General features: G+C 41.2%; 1 protein-coding gene across 1 annotated transcript in view; it reads right to left on the bottom strand.

Moving 5' to 3' along the window:
• ZNF532 (zinc finger protein 532) overlaps nucleotides 1–17,353 on the bottom strand; it is a 32,976-nt gene that overhangs the window by 6,578 nt on the left and 9,045 nt on the right. The window contains 5 exon segments of the mRNA XM_033085260.2: nucleotides 3–186; nucleotides 3,591–3,753; nucleotides 7,083–7,259; nucleotides 10,033–10,214; nucleotides 14,720–17,079. Of these exon segments, the coding sequence (XP_032941151.1) occupies nucleotides 3–186; nucleotides 3,591–3,753; nucleotides 7,083–7,259; nucleotides 10,033–10,214; nucleotides 14,720–17,079 (3,066 nt within the window).

The following is a 17,353-nucleotide window of genomic DNA, read 5'->3' on the forward strand; positions in this document are numbered from 1 at the left end:
CTTTTTAGGTTCTGCTTTCTTTATGGGAGAAGGTGATTTCTTCTCCAGCTTCTCTGTTCCATTGACAGATTTTGTGTCCTCCTTGTTGTGACTGGCTGAGTTTTGGGTTGTGGGTTTAGTGCTGAGAGGCAGATTTATCCCCAGGTTTGGCGGCCCTTCGACGCTTTTCAAAGTTCCATGCATAGACTACAATAAAAGAGAGAGAAAAAAAGGTACAAAACTGACATAGACATACACACTTGTACTCAACCAAAACCCTTCAGTTACCTCTTTGGCATACAATTATCATCATCAGATCACACTCATAAAGAAACAGAGTTAAATAAAGTCCTAGCACGACCTAACACTAACAGGCACCGTACTGTAGGTATCTTCACAAAAAAATAAAAGACTTACTTTGATGGTTAAGTTGTGGTTTAACAGGGAGGAACAAAGGGCTCAGTAAGAACTTTATGTTAAGCCTAATTTCTCGCTTTACTTACATGACATGTTAGTTGAGTATCCTCATTCCAGACTATGTGACTGGAGTCTTCCAAGAAGGAAAGATATTTTACTGACCAAATGTTGACTTAATATGTTGGTAAATAAGATAAGGCAACTCTGGAAACATCACAGGGCTGTGTAATTTAGGATATATGACATTTTATGTTGAGGCTGAGGTTAAGCCCTGCCTTACTCTCCAGTCAGGTTATGAGCACGCTCATTTAGGGCTACTCTGCTAACAGCCCTCAGAATCCAAAGTGTGCAGGGCTGACAGCAGATCAGAGGAGTGTAACCAGCTGTTCCCCAGCCCCTGAAGCTCCTGGGTGGGAAACTTTCCTCAGGGACTTATGTCTGCACTTTAAGTCAATGATCAGTAAGAAGGGAAGAACTCCTCCTTCCCCCATTTCCAAACCAGCCTAGTGTGTTGGTGTTACACCTGAGCTTTCCAACAAAGTGACTTGTTCAGGAAGGGCTGGGGGACTCAGCTGTGTGTCTGAGTTTCGTGTGTGAATGTGGACACAGCAAGAATGAGGAGGGCTGTGAGCCAGGAGGGATGACTGCAGCCCAGAGCTAATCCTGCTGAACAGGGAGCCATAACTGAGGTCTCATGTCTGAAAGGCTTTACCAGGACAGTGTTCTGATCCTCTCACCTGCTGGCCCTTGCTATAACCCTCTTGGATGGATATGTTTAACCAGTCCAAACAGAATTATTTTCTTTCAGGTAAAACCCATTCAATCCCTTCTTGATTCTGGGAATACAGGAGTATCAATGTGACACTCCAGCAACAAGTTCTTTTGTAAATACTTTGGCTCTTGGGACTACCCACTGGCTCTAGAGCAAATATCAACCTCATCAGTAGAACATGTTCTTTGATTTGACAGCTTTTAAATAGCAGAAAAGCCAGTAATTAACTCCCTAAACTGTTAATGAGAAGTGACCAACAACTAAGAGTGAAGTGCAGGTGTGTAGTAAAGGAGGAGGTTGGCTTTAGTATCCCACTGCACAGAGAAAGAGGAAACGAGGTTCCTGTACTCTTAGGCAACTGAAGCTGACCTGGAGGTTCCATTCCAGCCCAACATGTCAGCATGTAAAATGTTAGTGCTCAACTTTCCAAATGTCTTTTAAGTACAGTACTTGAAGTTTCATTTCTTATTTGAAACTACACCAAAAGCATTAAAGTATAGCATGGAGTCCCAGTGCTGGCCAAACAGGGAGCGTTACACCTCCAGGCCAGGCCAAGCCAGTCCTTCACCATCTGCTCTCACTGGCTGCTGGAAATTTTCTTGTAGCAAGTCATTACAGGAAAATAAGACATTCATTTTTCTATCAAGAAATATTGACATCTGCAAGAATTATTCTGGGTTATTTTCTGTAGCTTTAAATAATCTCCTCCTGGGCTTCCTTCTGTCCCTTTCTGTCCTACTTTCACCCAGGTCTGTCTCTGCCTTGATGGTTTATGTCTAGCCATACCAAACCATTACTTTCTGTGCAGCTGAGCTCACTCGTACTCTCTCTGAGTCCTTTTGTGCTTTTATCTTCTCCCTGAATCCTTTTCTGCTTTTATCTATAACCTGTTACTGTTTTTTTCAGTCCCCCTTAACTGAATTGCAATTGACACTGCTTTGCTCCAGTCCTTACTGCTATACACACATACTAAATGCAAAACCAGCAATACTGTTACTGCACATGTATTCTCTAATCCTCTAATTTTAGTCTCAAAAATGTCTGAATCATTAAGAGTGAATCACGCTAAAACCCAACTGGCTAAAAGTTCAAATACTGGCATGGAACACTAAAACCAAGGAAGTTAAGTAGTGCCCAAGTAACTGAGCATATCTTTAAAATGTGAGAAGCTCAGCACTCCAATTTCTGCAGAGACAGCTTCTGGCCCTAACTGCAGTCAGATCTAGCTCCTGAAAGTGTTGTCTTCAGGTCTTACAGAAGTACTTATGTAGAGACATGATACTTTTCCAGTAATATGTGAGTCAGGAAAAACTAATTACAGAAACAAGACATACGCTGCAATACACAGAATTTGCCTATTTAGTTTAAAAACTCCCAACCATCTGAGTAGATCAAAGGAAACAGAAAACAGAGTTTTGCACTGCTGCATGAGAGGAGTATCTAAGATATCTTGCAATAAACATGCAAGAACTAGTGCTACTAGCTCAGAAACAAAGAAAATATTCAGCCCTTGTATTTCTGAACATCTTGGACCAGCTCTTTCCTCATCTCCTCCTCAAGCTGAAGACTGGCCTTAGGACCACCTGATTTTTAAGACTTGTGATCTTATTTCCAACACAACTTTGGAGAATTCTGTGGTTACAAGTGCCATAGTTGGGACTAAAATGCAAAATGATGGTTTTAGCAGTGTTCTACTTTGTTGTAGAGAAATAGTACTCAGAAATTGTGTCACTGGCAGAGAAGTGCAGCGAGCTGCACAGTACCACTCTGGACTGCAGGGCTGTGTTCAGGCACCAGGGGTTAATAAGGCATAAAAACCTCAGCTTTGGTCTGTATTACATGAGGTAACAGTCTGTGTCAAACACACAGCTAACAAATGATAGCCAGGGGGCTGCTGATCCTTAATACCAGGATTTACAAGGATCACAGTGAATCGTCAGCTGTCAGCAGAGTTTGTGAGGAAATCCACTTGGAGATTTTTTCAAAGCATGTGTTCAAATTCATATGTGAGTACACACTGGTAGCCCTACATCTAGCAACATACTTCTTCCTGGTGAATTCTGAACATCAGAGGTTTGATTTTTTTGATGCACTCAGCATTCTCAGCTCCTAACAATTGGAATAATACTTAGAATACTGCAAATAAAACTCAGTATTTGTTAGGATTGGACTTGCTGAGACATTCCCAGTATACCAAAACCAACATTCTTACAGAAAAACCGACTGAGTCATCACAGATATGACGAAGACCAAAGTATAACATTTTAACATTTGAGAAAAATATTCACAGATTATACCTTCAGAATTATTAACATTTCTCTCAGCAGTCTTGTTATTCTGTGCCTTTTCACAATGTATTCTCACAGCATATACTGCACAACAAATGGTATCATGAAGGAAACAAGAGAAGATGCCTACACACCTTGATATGGTCCATCATAAGTTGTTTCTGTGCATATAGAAGAGAACAGTCTGGACACTTGAAAACAGACACCTTCTGATTTTCAATGTGCTGATCAAAGTGGCGATAGAGCAAAGGTTGTAGAGTAAACACAGTGTCACACATAGAGCATTTATATATTATTCTAAAAACAGAAGTACAATAAACAATGTCAGTCATGTTGATGATCTATTTGCAAGAATCACGATGTTAACTTTTTTTCTCATCAGAGAAACTATTGTTTAAGCAGTAGTTTCACACTGCCTGAAAAAGTTAAACTAATTCAAAACATTCTCCAATTTCAAAATATGGGAGCAGTAGAAGAAGCAGAAAAATAGAAAAAATAATTTAAAGAGTGCAAACAAGAAGCCAGAAAACAACAGCATGTGCCAGTTACATAAACAACAACATCTGCCCAGACATTCTGACAGTTCAACACCTTCAGTTTCTGAACTCACACTGAAGCTAAAGGATAATATCCCTGCTCCAGGTTACAAACGCAGTATGTTTTAAGGGAGTGATTCATTCAATCCTAGTTAGTAACATATTTCAAGATAAATACATTTTTGGCAATGTTCATGGCTTTGATGCTCCTGAATGCCTAGACTCTCTCAATGCCCTGGAGCTCCAACAGCACAGGACAGGATTTCTCTGATCTGCCATTCCGAGCCCCGAATCTGTCATAGAAATGTAGAGATACCACCAAATGCTTCCTCTCTTGGAGCACAGGTGACTTTTAAACTTATGTCCCTCAGCCTCCTATTCTTACAGTAGTTTTCTAATCACACATCATCAGATGAGGAAGAAATATAAGACATCTAATCTATAGTGCTGCAGACAAAGTTTAGGTAAAATAAAAGAAACCCAACAATAGGTGCTTCCCATCTTTAAGAGTAACTTCCACCAAAAAAACCCCAATCCTCAAACCCCCTCCTGCTGAAGTGCTAATCTCCTCATTAGCCAGACAAATGTTCCCAGTCCTTTCTATATTCCTCTAAGTAATTATTATGGATAGTGTATTGTTCCAGAGCTCTAGGGATCACTCTGCACTGTCTTTTGAGATGACAAGAACAAGGGCATTGCTTCCATGTCCAAGCTGTCCTGTAATTCCAAATGGAGAACAATACACTTCATATTAACTGGGAAAGACTTTGTTTTTGTGGTATCAAGTGGTCCCAGTTTCTCACACATGCCAAGATAAATGTATTATTTACACAGCATCCTCTGATGATCAGTGTACTATTGTCGCACTTTCTGCAGTGAATCTGCTACAAAAAAATCCAACGTCTTTCTGAATTTCTTGTGCATAACAACTGCAACTCTTTAAAAACACCACAAGCTGAATCTCTGTATTTTCTATGGCAGCTAAAGTGCTCTACTCAGCCTTCACAGAAGCAGAACTATTTGGTAAAGATCCAGAATCCAGACAAGTCTGTGGGCAAAGACTGTACTCACTTAAATTCATACCAACACACCTCCCAGTATGAGTTATGACTATACACACCTGGAGTATTTCCTTCAGACACAGCAAAAACATGATTTTCAATCCTTAACAACCTACATGCAGCCACATATGCTGGTTTTGGGTTTTAAAAATTTAATTGAAGCAGTCAGTGTTTAACATGCAACTGCCTAAAATCCTGTTCAAAGCTTAAAGGCAGTTGTGCTTCTACATGGCCTTCTCACTTCCCAAAAATCAGTTTAACAATTTCACGTATTATCTTGGAATAAATACAGATGTTATCTCACAGGAAAATACTTTCAGTCACATAAAAGACATTTAGCATTTGGAAAGCTTCTGCACCAGAGGATAGTATTATTCCTCCTTCCTAAATTTTTTTCTCTAAAAAGAAGGAACCTGGGATAATACACTTTTTACCAATTGTAGGGTAAATATCCATAATTTGGCTTGATAAACAAGGATTTCTCCTGTATTCAAAAAGAGACCAGCCATGAAAAATATCTTGGTGCCATTCCTAGGCACTGTTTACTGAAAAAGAAGATCACCTCCATGGTTTTCTGGGAAATCAAAGCTTACAGTATTTTACAGGAGAGAGCCTCCCAGAGTTGAAAGATAAGACAGCCATCCATTTCCCTATATTAAAATAATCTTATTTCATCCCACTGACATTCCCTGAATATAAAAGTCATTTTTCATACACTAAATAGTTTAGTGCATGTGTTCTGCAGCAACTGTTTGTAATGTAATTGTAAATCACACAGTTCCAAATGAATGCCAGAGGCAGGCAGTAGATTCCCCAGGAGCCCAATTCCTGTAAACAGGAGTGTGACCTACTACAGAGTCCCTGAGAAGCCATGGGGCCAGGGGCCCTGGCACTGTTCACTTTTCATATGTGCAGCATCTTGCACAAACAGTGATTTTAATCTTTTATATTTCTCTAAGGAGAACTATGGGAACCTGAAAAAAAATTAAATGTTGGTATCTCACAGTCTCTGACTGATGACAGCATCCTGAACTTAGACAATGTACCATTTCCCACTAGGCAGAAATGCCATCATTTGGTATCAACATGGCAAGTTCACTGCCATTTTGTTTTGATGGAGGTGTCAACAAATTAAAAATCTCCTGTTAATATGTTAGAAGAAGCAGTGAGAAATGGAACTCTTAGGAATGCTGGTTATTACATCACACGGCACCCTCGATGTTCTTGAGCCTGCAAGTTGTTACTGTGCTAGTGCTCTGTGCACACCCCAGAGAAAACACAGAGCTCAGTCTCTGTTTGCTCTGAACACTGCACTCGTGGCAGTGAGGAAGAGGCAGATGGAGAAGGGGTGCTCAGAGAGGCTCAGAGCCGAGGGCTGGAGGAGTTTGCACACACAGCAGCACCTGCGCCTTCAGGAGAGCCTGCCAGTGTCCGAGAGACCGTGAGGCTGAGTCCTACCTGTGCCCTGTGTCATCACCTTCAGCAACCTTCACCACCACCTTTGTGGCCAACTTTCCTACTACAGAACAAAACCACTTCTGCTTTAAGCCAGAAAGAAATTACCTTATATAAATTAGTTTATATAAACAGATAAAACGGCCTTTTCTCAACTTTTCAACCACATTATGAAAATCACCACATAAGCACTGATGAGTCCTAGCAGCTCTTTTTGGAATCACATTACTTTAATTCAGAGTAAAAATGCAGATGAGCTAAGCAGATTAAAACATCAGAACAAGCCACACTCTGGCCACCTGTCCAAATCATTTGTGTAATTACATTTTGCAATCACTGTCTTGTGGCATGCAGTGCTTAAAGATCCGTCAGTGCATTCACAGAAATGTCACTTTTGCCCAATGAACTGCCAGCTGAGAAGTCATGAAAGCACTACACAAATCCCACATAACAGCAGGCTGACAAAACTGGTGGCTGTTAGAGGTGACTTTTATGACTGCAAGCACAGGACAGAATGCAATTTCACAGGTCATTCAAACGCAGGCAAGTGCAGTAGAAGATGAATTTTGCTTACTTTGGTTCGCCTATCTTGATGCCCGGGTGTTGTGTGTAGGCATGGGAGTGCGTGCTGGGAGCAGATTTAAATGCCATGGGACAGATAGGACACTTGTAAAAGACTTCACAGTGACAACCTTGAATGTGAGACTTGAGTGCCGCCACGTCAGAGTACACAACATTGCAGTGCACGCAGCTGCGGAGAGAGCGGAGGAGAGTCAGTGCAGCCCTGCCCCCAGCAGTGCTGGACATAATCAACATGGATTTTCAAGCAAAGGGAAGAGAGAAACACACATAGATAACACTGGATAAAACTGCATTACTGTGTCAACTTAACCCCATAAGAATCAACATAACCAGTGATTTGTGGATCACAAAGTAAGGGAAAAGAAATTTCACACATTTCCATTTGAAAATCTAAGAGAAGTAAGGTCAGAATATGTTTTTATGTTATTACAATAAAACAGATAGAAGGTTCAACAGAAAAATACTCTATTGATTGCAGAAAAAATGCTTAAATCTTCTGCAAATTTGGAAAGATTTTCCAGAATACATTTTTATCACATGCAGAGTATTGTTTAAAGTACACAGCAGTAATTTAGAAACCACCACCAAATGGAAAACCAGTAAGGAAAATATTTTCACCATTTCCCTTGTTCAGATTTAAGGAAGATATACTGGTAATGATTTTCTGTATGTGTAATCAAATCGGCACTTGGATTGAAACTCAGGAAAACTAAACCAAATCCTTACTATCAGAGCAATATAACATATTGGAATTCAGAAAATATTTTTCAAAAACATACTTCTGCTGTGTCGAAAATTTGTGACCTTTCTGCATCTATTCTAAAATGAAACGATTAAAAAATTTAATTAATATTAGAACATAACAATTTTGATACACAATGGTCCCCTTTAATGCCCTACATGTCCAGTACCCCAAATCAGTCCAAGAACATAGTGCAGTCACTTCTTGTTGATCGGTATTTTGCAGTGAGACTTTTACAAACTCTTCAAACATAGAAGGCCTCCACCCTTTCAGAAATTTAATTTTAGCATCTATCATGGCAGTATTATTGTTGTCATATAAATGTCCATTTAATTTTTCAATAGTTTTAGTGCCCTGATAATAGCAATAAAGCAAGAAATACAGTTCTACATTGCATTCAAGGATCCCGTTTTACTTTTAGAATTTATCATCCATGAATTTATGAAATGTCATCCTTTCTCTGGGCATTCAATTTATACCCATCTAGTCTTTGCTACCAATGCATTCTCTAAAGCAGATAATTCTGATCTTTTTTTGGCTCTGTTAAGATCTTCTGTGCTCACACAGAGCTGAACACTTCTTCACAGCAGTATACAGCGTGATGCACTCAGAAACACATCTACCCCTGAGGTGTCCCTCCGGAGAGCCAGGTGGCATTTTCACCTCCCCATGCCACAGCTTGACTTTATTCTCTCACATAACTCATCCTCAGCATCCACCACTGTATGTAACACAGTCCCTAGGGACCAAGCCTTCCTCTCAGAACTGCTCTAACAGCTTCTTGCTTTCACCTTGGCACGATGCAGTGAAACTTCAGGCTGAAACTTTCAGTTGATTCAGGGCAGATAACTAGCCTAAATCACAGTAATCAAAAGGAACTTCGTGGTAGAGGCCCTATGGAAAGGCAGGACAGGCTATGCTGCTCCTTAGGCAAAAGCATCTCGGTTCTAGGGAGAGGCTGAGGAGTCCAGGGAGGAAGACAGAAACATCCCCAGAGGCTGCTTTTGCTTGCCTGGGTGACTTTGCTTTAGTCTCACCAGATCACGAAATTCTGACTCGGTGTGACATGAGATGTTTATGAGACATCTTGAAAAGTTTAGTGACTTAGATTCCCAGTTAAGGGGATTCTGTTGGTGCTACTGGGACAGGCCAGGAGTCCCTAGAGGTGATTCTGTGTACAAACCCAAGAGACATACATTAGAAGGAAGAGCAGTGGAGTGCAGGAAGCAGATGGAGGAAAAGCAGGACAAGACAGACTACTGCTTGAGAGAAAAGGGTAAAAGACCCCAAAGAGATGAAAAGGGCTTGGAGTTGTGTCAGGCCATGGATTCAAGCTGAAAACAGAGGCTTGATGCAGTAAAAATTTTTTCTTCTCTTAGGGGAAGATTGCACAGCCATCCTGGAAAATGAACTGTGGCACCTTAAGGGTGGAAGGAGCTACCTGCTCTAAGATTTAGAATGGCCTTTTCCAGGCAGACAGGGTGAAGTGGATGTGGTTTTGGAGTGCTAAGCATTCTGATCTCTTGCTGTGCTGCCTGTCACTCAGTGCAAGGAAAATTCTAACAGAAAACATTTTTTCAAGTCTTTCAAAACTAAATATTTCTATGAAATGCCTCTGTTCCCCATTTTCACAGTGAGTTGCCATTACAGGGAAATGTAAAAGTCAAAGGGAAACTGAAGAGTAACAAAAGAGAACCAAAGGATAAGGCTGTTTGAGACAGGCAATTTCCAAGTGTTGTAAAGCCAAGGAATCTTGACTTGCCACAGAAAGAGAACAACCAGACAGGTGCACTATGCCCATCAACATCTCAACCATACATTCTGGATGTACTGAAAATTACTGTTCTACCAGACAGAACAATCTAAAATCAAATGTTTTGAAAAAACCCAAGAAGTTTTTTGAAAAACCTGAAATTAAGACGATGCATCTGAATTCTCTAGACTTCATAAACCATGAAGTCCTGAATCTGTGTGACACTAGCTAATATTCTGATTTATTAATATACAAAAGTGGATGCCCAAAACAAAGCAGAATCTTAATATATTTATTCCAAAATTTTAGTACTAATAGTAGTTTTGCCATGACAATCTTAAACCCATGAAGCTGGTATTGTCCAAACAATACTTATGAAAATGGAAAATCATTTTTAAACCCATAAATTATGCAGAAATTGACAACAAAAGGAATCATCATACTGACCGAAACCCAACTCTTCGGGTATAATGCAGGCAGTTCTTAGTGACATGGGTCTGGAAGTGGACAGATCTGCAGATTGCTCCACATTCAGGACACGTGTATGGAGATTTATGCTGATGAATTCTCTGGTGTGATGCAAAACTGCACTGGTTAGGAAGCAGCATCTGGCAGATATTGCATGTCTTCTAAATGATAAACCAGAATAGATGAGACAAAAGGTTTGGTTCAGCTCTACGTAATGTCTTGTGTCAAACACTGCAATACAGCAAATAAAGGTTAAATATCATAACTGGCACCCAAAGCAGTAGGCAAGTACCAACACAAGCCCTGCTGACACAGCTGGCAGGTGCTGGTAGCCAGACTGACTGGCATTCTGGGCCACAAAGCTCCTTCATACACCACTGACCATGGGAGATACACATGGGTTACAGAAATACTACTCAGGTGCCTTCCCAGATCACCTTAATAGTGCAAGGGGCCGATGTACAACTCCAGAGTCAAATGATTGCTATTATTTCTTATGGCTTGGGACTTGTGAAACTCACCAGTGACTTGCAAAGATTTAAAATCAACCCCAAGACTCTTTCACCACATCAGTATTTTTTAAAACATGTATTCGCATATTTTTAAGAATGTTCTCTCTAAGACTCTGGTTTATGTAGTGATTTGTACACTCTGCAAGAATATTGACCCAAAAAAAACCAAACTCCAGAGCTACATCATAAATTATTTACTAACATATGCATGAAGAAATCCTGAAATAAATGCTCTGAGAGCACTGTGGCCTGGTGTGTTTGAACAGTCTGTATGATCAGAGCTCTCCCCTGCCCTGATGCAGCAAGATGGCAAAATGCAATCCATTAAATACACAGCATGCTAAGCAAAGCAAACCTGCCATCGCTGCAATGCAGGTTCCACTGTCCCTCCTGCCAGCCCACTACAGCAGTGCTCAGCATGGGTGGATGCACTGCTCTCCTGCAAGGCTCTGCCTGAGTTCAGCTCTCTACAGAGGTTTCAAACTGGCACCTGCTCAGAGCCTTTGGGACACAATAGGGCTGTGTTGAGACACACTGAAATACTCCTTTTGAAATGCCAAATACTTGGCCTTAATTGACTAAACAGTAGCCAGAAGTGGGGGACTCAGAACCTCAGAATGACCAGAACTCTTTTGGGGTGAGCTTTGTCTTAAGTTCAGCTATAGGAAAAACCCTGTGACCAGCCCTAAGTGCCACATTTACTGTGCTCAGTAGCGTTCCCCAAACCTGTCTTTGGCTGTTCCTGTATTAACAAGCTGTAATACAATACTAGAGAATCTGGAGCATTGATTACGTAAGAAAACAGCAAACCAGAACTTCTTATTCCAGTGGCAGAAACATTTGAAGGTTTCACAGTCCTTCCAAAGCCTTTGGCTTGCAGGACTTCTGAAGGAAACCAGGATGTGATGCCACAGAAGAGCCACACAACATTCCAGCCCCAGCTCAGTCATCTTCCTGATTTTGCAGCCAGCTGCCAGATTTGTTTGCTGACCTGACATGCCAATCATACTCTCAGTTAACACCCCTGCTCTGCTATTTCAATAAGTACAGAAAATGTTTAATTCTAACTGATTACAGTAGAACAAGAAGCATCTACTGTGAAATTCTGACATTCAGCACATTTGCTTACCATTTTATTTTGGGCTTAAGGTGGCATTAACTTCCAGTTCTCTCATTCCAACCCACACCAAAATAAAACACAGTTTGTGAAAATCATCACCTGCCTGCATTTAAAGTCAAAGTTTCAGAAAAAAAAAAAGGGTTAGAAGGAAAAATGGTGGAGCTGGAAAATAAAGAAACACACATACGCTGAGTATGAAGGGAAATGAGCTACGTTGTTTCCATGGGAGCTATATACTCCTATCTATAACTAAGAGAAATATTAACATTCATTAGCCCAGATTTGCTACCTTTCCCCCCCAGCAAATAGATGAGGGTTTTGTTCAGCCAGAAAACCTGTGAGTGAGTCAGGGTTAATATTCCTTTAACAGGAATATTTCTTTAGGTTAATATTCCTTTAACAGGAATATCAATGGCAATGAAACATTACAGAAAGGTAACAACTTTATAGAGAATGTATTTTCATTGCTAAGATTGTTCTACCATCGCTTATTTTAAACGAAACTTTCTACCTTCATAACAGGAGTATAAGAGCAGCTACTTATTAGAAAAACAAAATTATACATTTCCCATTTCAAGAGCAATTAGATGGGACATTAGAAAGAATAGTAAGGTGCAAATAACCTTTTTTCCTATTACTTGTTTGCAAAATCTAGGCATTCATTTTTATTCTTTCTTCCTTCCTTTCAAAGAGAAAAATACCAATCTCATCTAACTTCCCTGTCTTCTTCCCCCCACAATAATGGCAGTTTTACAGCAAAAAGCCAGTGCCAAGCACTATGAAGGAAAACAAGTCAGGAAATTTCTTATCCAAGCTTCTCAAGAGGTAACATCTAATGAAAGAGCAGCAACATACTTAGTAATCAATGCCTATACAGAGTCTTTCTCCAGGAAACACTACCCCTACAGGATGCAACCAAACACAACATAAAAAACAGCAGCTGCTTGACATATGAAAAGGACTATGAAAAATGTTTAATTAATATTTAAAAGGATATTTCAACAAAGAAGATTTAAAACTACATCTATTAAGTGTTCAAGTGGAAGAACACTAAAATAGCTTCTTTTCCTCCAGTGCTTTGCACCTTTCTTTTAAACCTACAGCTCTTAAACAGAGCAAGTTTCCATGAGGAGACACAAACACCCTGACAGGCAGCTGGCAGGGGCTTTTCTCCTTGAATAGCAGTACCTGGGAACTCACACTTCTCTCTCCACACCTCCCTGCACCTGCATTTTGACATTCTGTGAACATCACAATTGCTTTCCTTTAGTAAATTACCAGGGTAAACAGTACCTAAAGGACATGAGAGCCAACTCACCAGCAACAGGGGAAAAGCACCAGACAGATGGAGAAAGGGAAGGGCAAAAGGTTTAGTTTACTTGGTCATAAAGACAAAAATCCTCACACCCTGCAAGTGAGAACACTGCTTTATCTTGGTACTCTTTCTTTTCCATATCTATTTTAGCCTCATCCTCCCAACCTATTCTGTGTCTCTCATCCAGCTGCTTTGTCTTGGGACCTTCTTACTTGATTTTCCGGTACCAAAACCAACAGATTTTTGTAAGGACTACTGGATCTTAGATGGAATGTTACCTAATGGGCTTCTTATAGGAAAGAATCTATCTACAATCGATAAGCACCAACAAATCAGTTAGCTAAAACCCCTAAGTATTAAGTAGCTCAAGCTGGTGCAGAATGTACCATGGTCAGCCTTTAGATCCTGTTCAGAACTGCAGCAACATCTATGTATGGACACATTTGCTGAAGGAAACTCCCTTAGGTAAGCATGCTTAGAGTATCTTACAAAGAGACCTTCATTTCCATGGCATTCCACTTTCAGTCTAACTCTGCTAGCCAGTTAAAGGGAGGAGCTAAGGCAGAGACACACAATCAAGGTTATTTCCACGTGCAAATCTCTTTACATTACTACCTGTTTGTGGTACAGAACAGGCCCCACATGTAGTCGACAGATCCTGACAGGAACCTGCCTGTGCTCCTAGGACTAGGGCATTTTTTCCTAACTGCAGGATTTAAAAATCTTTAGCCTGTCCATTGTTGTGTGATTCCCAGGAAGACTCCTGGGGCATTCCTGTCTTGAGCATGCTTGCAGGTTTTCAGCTTCCCCTGCAGCAAGAAGCTGGAGCACTGAGTTCACCTGAATGCTTTGAAACACACCAGAATCCCTTTTAATTGGCACACCCCAACAGAGATCCAGCCATATCACTTAATTAACCACCTTCACTTTGCTAGCATTATAAAATACATCGCACACTGATTAATATTAAGTTTTATTGAATTACGTATTTCTTTCAGGTCAGGCCACATACATTAGTAAAGAATTTTCAAATGGTTTTTAAGCTGAACTCATTAGCATTTGTAAGAGGAAAAGAAACCCAACCAACTAAACCAATGCTCACACAGAAAGGAGGATGTGCAAGTGAGAACAGTGTTTTGCACTTTCTGAGGCAGAGCTGAGGCAAACAGCAGGCATTCCTGTCAATAGTCAGTGTGCCATTTGTCACTGCCTGAGTCCCTCCCTGCATGTGAGGGCAACGCCTCGCTCACTTAGGGCACTTGGTGAAAACTTTAAAACCTGAAGACCAATTGAGAATGAATCACTTAAAGTTATCATTCAGGTTGAATAGACGGGCTGTTAATGAGGGTGCCAATTAAGTGGATTCCACAGGCCTGTCAAATTCCAAAGCACAGAAAAAGGCATTAACATATTATTAATAAAACCCATTATTAATTCCTGTATTATAATGTTCAACTGTAAGAATGCTAATGCTAAATTTTAGCAAAAATATACAGTGTCAATTTCAGACTTCAGGGCCTAAAAAGATTCTAAAAAAAAGTCTTATTTAAAAAGTGTTGATATTTACTATGTAAGTGCTTGCAAGACTTTCTGTGGTTTTCATTTATCATTTTAATCACAGAGATTCAGATAATTAACAGCTAAATGAAAGTAAAAACATATCCAAAGTCTCCTAGGCTTATAGATGAAACATTGGAATGTAAACATAGGATACTCTACTTGTCCACTTGTGTCTGCGGCCTGCTGGAAATGAGTTGCAAGAGATGTCTCATCTTGGAAAACTTCATTGCACTCCAAACACTTTAGACTATGTCTACAGAGTTTCGATGGATCTTCGTCTAGCGGCATAGCTGGAACGACAGGAGAGCTCGCAGGGGCCGAGATCACTGTCCCAGTTAAGCCAGGCTGGATCTTTGTTACAGAGTGCGCGCCAGCTGCCCCTGCGCTCTGGAGCACGGCCGCAGCGGTATTGCTGGAAGGAGATGCTATCATTTGATCTGCTGGGACTGGTTTTAGGATCAGGTGGGAACACTGCATCACGACGCCTTTCTCCTTGTGCCCACGAGCGTGGGACAGGAGACTACATTTATTGTAGAAAACTAAATTCTTTGTACAATGATTACAAGTCACTTCAATTCGCACGCTCCTCCTGTCATAATGCTGGGTCAGGCTCTTCTCGAGAGCGAAGGAGTCGCCACACTCCAAACACTTGTAACCTCGCGTTGGTAGCGTGATTCCGGCATTGGCAGGGGGGCTAAGGTTTGGGATGTAAACTGGTACAGGATTGACACTGCTCAGCACCTTATTGAATGCTTCCACTACAGAGCTCTGTAGAGATGACACCACCTGCACTCGAGACACTTTTTTCGAAGGCTGGGAGGCAGCTGCAGAAATTATTGCCTGCTTGATTTGCTGCTGGGGTTTTGTTAGCACTTGGCGCAGTTCAGAGGTGGTTTGAGCACCCTGAGGCAAAAGGTTAAGGTTGGCAAGATGGACTGTCTTTGGCACAAGTTTGGCACTGGCAAGGCTCGATGCTGGCACCACGACCGTCTGCTGTTGGATGGCGTTGGCAGCTTTGATAATGGCGCTGCTGGCGCTCTGCACAGATGCGGCAGAGATGACAGTGGCTTTCACTGTGGTGTTGTTGGCCAGCTTCAGATTGATCACTTGGGAACCTGCTGTTTTCACTGCTGAAACGGGCAGGAAGGCAGTAGCCACGGGTTTGATAGTGACCTGTTTGGGGGCCAGCTCTGCAGATCCAACTGCATTGGTGACAACTGAGGACTGCAGAGGAGCTCTGGGAGGAGAGGAGAGAACAGCAGCGGAAGTTGGTGAGGACAGGAGAGATGTCATGGATGTTACCATGGAAGCACTCTGCTCTGGCTTTTTACCAGAGTCCAAATCAACTTCTGGCAACACTCTAGTAACAGTTCTCTTGATCTCGCCAGAAGAAGTCTTGATGGTTTTTATGCGAACCTTAGGAATTGCTGGTGTTGACCCTGCGGGAGAAGACGGAGACCCTTTGCTACTGTTCTCACTTGAGACGCTTCTGGGACTATCGGGCGGTTTCACAGTCGGCTTCTTAGCACCATCAATGAGACTCTGAGACTCAGGAGACTTTTCAATAGCCCGGGGACTTTCACTCATGTCTTTTGGTAATGGAGAAGACTCCCCTGAATTAGACTGTAAATCTTTACTGCTATCTGTAGCTGCCTTTTTAGCACTCAGTGCTGCGATTGCAGCAATGCAGGATGAAAGCTTTGCTGATGACTTCACTTTGGATTGGGAAATGCTGGCAAGATTTGTGTCACACTTTTCAGTATTCAGTTTTCCATCAAGTACCCTGTTTTCAAGAAGCTTCTCAGAATTGTCTTTTAGTAACTTGTCCTCCGTTTTTCTAGTTTTAAAAGGCTCATAGACACCTAAATTCATGGAGTTAGTCTCTGTCTCTCGTTTAGCAGTTTTATTTTTATCTATACTACTTGAAACAGTGATTCCAGATTTAATTAAGTTCTCCCCTCCAAGTGCCTTTAGTTTGTCATATTCCTGCTGAGATAGCGATCCTGCCAAGACATTTGCTCTGAAATTTGCACGCATCTCCTCTTTATCCGGGGGGTCATCCACCTCAATTCTCTCATCATCATCAAATTCTTCAGCACTTGATATTGGGCTGAACTGGTTGAAAGCTGAATCCTTAAGGGTAGTCTCAGAAGCTGACCCATCATCTTTCAGTGATTTCCCTTCATCTTTACTGTAACTCTCAAGAGCTGCTGATGTTAGGAAGCCATTGTGCAAGCTATTGCCTGTGGAATGGTGGCCATCCTTATCCAGACCTTCGGAAGAATCTATAGTACGCACATTTTTCACAATGACGCTCACCCCAACATCAGATGATGATGGGACATGGGAGTCTTCATCTGCATGAGCGTTTTGTTTTATGTGGCTTTCATGGTCATCATGTCCAGATTCAATAGCTGCTTTGGGATCTACCATGTCTGGTATGTCAAAGGCTGCAAGAAGGTCATCAAAATCTGGGGTCTTCATATCCCCCATGGCCATGTATTTGATTGTAAGCAAATCTGTAAAATAAGCAGAAAGCCATCACTTTAAGCTCTAGCAGCAGTCTTAAACAGTCTTATACACATAACAATGTAAGCCTTATACAAAACAAGTGCTTGTTCACATCTGCCATGTAAAGAAGTGTTATTTCACTTCTGAATTAATGTTTTCAGAGATTATACATTACAGAACAGTGTTCCAGTCCCAGTGTACAGTTGAATTATTACACCAAGAATTATAGTAATTCATAAACTCCACAGATGGTAACCTGGCCATTTTACTCTGGGCCCAAAT

Source organism: Catharus ustulatus, chromosome Z (genome assembly GCF_009819885.2).
Source record: "Catharus ustulatus isolate bCatUst1 chromosome Z, bCatUst1.pri.v2, whole genome shotgun sequence".
Classification (NCBI taxonomy): Eukaryota; Metazoa; Chordata; class Aves; order Passeriformes; family Turdidae; genus Catharus; species Catharus ustulatus.